Raw genomic sequence first — 3,278 nt, 5'->3', positions numbered from 1 at the left:
GTAAAAAAATATAGAAAATATATTAAATAAAATATAGACAAGAATATAAAAAATATTAAATAAAACAATATAAAAAGTATAAAAAATATGAAATGAAACAAAAAAAGATGCATTAATTAGTTAATAGTTAAAATAAAAAAAACTATTTACAACTTTCAAGTTTTAAATAGTTTATGACTTCTAAAAAAAATAAAAATACTTACGATTGATTTCAAAGCCGTATTAAAAAAACTAAAATTATAAAAAAAAATTCAACTTCAATGGAAAAGAAAAAAAAATTAAAAGTCATAACATAAATTATGACTTTTAGTTCAGAGTAAATTATTCTAGGACTTATCTTTTTTTAATATTAATTTAAATTTTATTCCCATGTGATAATTTTGAAAAAGAAATACCTTTATCATCGTTTTGCCAAGATTTTAAGTGTAAATGCTGTGATCAAATAGGTCTTTGAAGACAAATATTATGGACCTGACATTAAAAGAAAAAAAAAAGAAAGATGTATAGTAAAAGCAAAATATAAAAAAAAAAAATGGCCCAAGTGGGGACAACAAAATTTTATTTAACCAATGGCAAGAGAGAGAAGTTCATCAGCGCGAGTGGGGGAAAGGTAGCAAGGAGAGTGGTAGTGGGGTTGAGGCCAGAAAGGAAAGAAAGAAACACTAGTACTACACAACACAACACAAGCATAGTGATGTAAGCAACCACAAAGCAAGTCCTCCCATATACTCCTTTCTTTTTAATTATTATCAGACAAAATTTGTGCCTATAAATTTTTTTTATATCATCATTCAACAGTACATATAATAGTTTTATTAATTTTTATAATAATTATTTTAAGAATCATATTTACTATAATGTATGATTGAACTACAGCTTAAAAAAATTTGAGTACCATTAAACTCATGTTATTATATTATAAATAAAAACTCCACCACCTCCACCTCTCATTTCATTCTCAGTTTCTCACTACACTACTTCCACTTTTTCCTGTTCTGTTCCCTTCACTTAATTAACGATGCAAGGCCTTCGCCGCTGCTCGAACGACGTCGTCCAGCTAGACCTCTCCACCCCAACCACCACCACCACCACCACCACCACCACCTCTTCTTGTTCTCTCTCCATCGACGTGGACGAATCAACGGAGGCCCGCATCCAGCGCCTGATCTCGGAGCACCCTGTGATAATCTTCACGCGGTCCTCGTGCTGCATGTGCCACGTCATGAAGAAGCTCCTAGCCACCATCGGCGTCAACCCCACCGTCATCGAATTGGACGACCACGAGATCGCCGCCCTCCCCTTTCCCGACAACAACCACCGCAACCCCATCCCCGCCGTCTTCATCGGCGGCGACTCCGTCGGCGGCCTCGAGTCTCTCGTCGCCCTTCACGTCTCCGGCCACCTCGTCCCCAAACTCGTCCAAGTTGGCGCCCTCTGGGTGTGATAACAACATCATTATCATAATAATCACAATCATAATAATAATTAGTTAATCAATTACCAGTTACCTCCACCATCCCAATCAAGTCAAATACCAGCCACAAATATATTATTATCATTATTTACTTCCAGAAAAGGAAAAAAAAACTAATTATATAATTTTGGGTCTTCTTTCTATGTGAAATGGAATCTCAATTGATGGAGTTTTATTCTTATTCTTTTTTATTTTATTTATTTAATTTAATTGAGTTCTTATTTAGTGTTGTTTTTGTTGTTGTTGCTGTGAGTGAAAAAGAGAGAGGTCAAAATGGGGGGCTTGGAATCAATCTGCTAGTGTAGTATGGTTGGGCGTGAAGAATACTCAGTGGGGTTTGAGTGACACGTGTTAGGAAAGGGCATCTGTGTTTAGTGATCTTGAGAGCCACAAGGGCATGACTCGGTTTAGTTTATCATCATGGTATATGACTCATTTAGTTTATCATTATGGCATGGATCCTGGCTGAATTGGATGCCAATATTTCTCAATTATTATGCAAAGGCCATAGCTTTATTACTTTTGCTTGAACTATCATATTGATCAAAGTAACTTACAAATAAAGTGATTGAACATAGTTAAGATTGAACTCAATAGTATCTGAATTTAATCTTTTTCACGAAAATTTCAGATTAATTATCATCTCTTATAAATGGAGAGTAAAGAAAAAAAAATTAACTCAGAAGCTTATCTAATTTAATCAATGAGTATGCCATTAAAAAGATAGTTATTGACTTATGAATAATGTTCATATTGATACATTAGTAATTACGAAGATTTTACTTTACTTAATTGACCATCCTTCTATGGGGATTTTATGGCTAGTTTTGATTGGGTGTGACAATTTTCACGATCCATTAACAATGATATATAGGGACAATCACGGCCGTCCAAAAGAGGATTGTTTTATTTTTTATTTTATTTTAGGGTTCTTGATTTGTCCCCTGTGGGGGTTAAGCCGTTAAGGATGAAAGGGAGTTCACAAAGTACTTTGGAAAAGATGAAGAGTGAAGAACGCCATGAAAGAGATGATTTATTATTACTATTTTTTTTATGAAGAGACGCACGCACCTCCAATTATTGCAAATCAAATATTTATATATAGTTTAAATCCGGCATGGCTCTTTTTTGTTCATTATTTTTTTAATTTATTGAAGCCTTTTTTTTTTCTTCTTTACCCTCCTCTTCCCTTGACACTTTGGTAAACATCATAGAATCAAATCCCCCGTGACAGTGAAATAAATACTGTCCTCTAAAAAGAACTAATGTGACCACTTTTTGCACAGTCATTTTTTAATTATGTTTGTTACTGTCAAGCTAGAAGAATCATTTGCATAAAAGGAGATGGAATTGCAACCCTAGCTCCTGCTTCTTATTCTTCCTTCTTTCTTTGACCATGTTGGTATAAATTGCTTTCACTTTTTTTTTTTTTTTACAAAATTGATAGATAGATAATGACCTTTTTATTTTTTAACTTTTACCAAAGTCCCACTTTTTATGTGCCAACTGCCAAGGTGTTATAACCATAAACCGATTATAAAAAATTATCTTCCTTGGGTTTGTTAATGTAGCAAGCTGTGGAAATTTAAAATTTGTATGTGATAAAAATAATATATTCGCGTGGGGGCACTATTAGAGATATTTTAATAACTGTTATTGAATCTAGAATTCACAAAAGGTAAAAAGCCCAGATAGATTCAAAGCTAAAACGGGGTGCAAGGACAAACTTAAATTACTGTCATCATGCCAAGGGACAGCTTTGATGGGTGGTGCGTGATGGCATGCATGACTACATCCCCATAAA

General features: G+C 33.8%; 1 protein-coding gene across 1 annotated transcript; it reads left to right on the top strand.

The window, feature by feature from the left end:
* The first annotated feature begins 937 nt into the window (after window positions 1–937).
* Window positions 938–1,924, top strand: LOC114384504 (glutaredoxin-C6-like). The gene has a single exon (XM_028344173.1). It carries the CDS (start codon window positions 1,019–1,021, stop codon window positions 1,442–1,444), a length of 426 nt encoding a protein of 141 aa, XP_028199974.1. The 5' UTR covers window positions 938–1,018; the 3' UTR covers window positions 1,445–1,924.
* Window positions 1,925–3,278: the final 1,354 nt, after the last annotated feature.

Source organism: Glycine soja, chromosome 14 (assembly GCF_004193775.1).
Source record: "Glycine soja cultivar W05 chromosome 14, ASM419377v2, whole genome shotgun sequence".
Taxonomy (NCBI): Eukaryota; Viridiplantae; Streptophyta; class Magnoliopsida; order Fabales; family Fabaceae; genus Glycine; species Glycine soja.
This window is presented reverse-complemented; position numbering and strand designations above follow the sequence as displayed.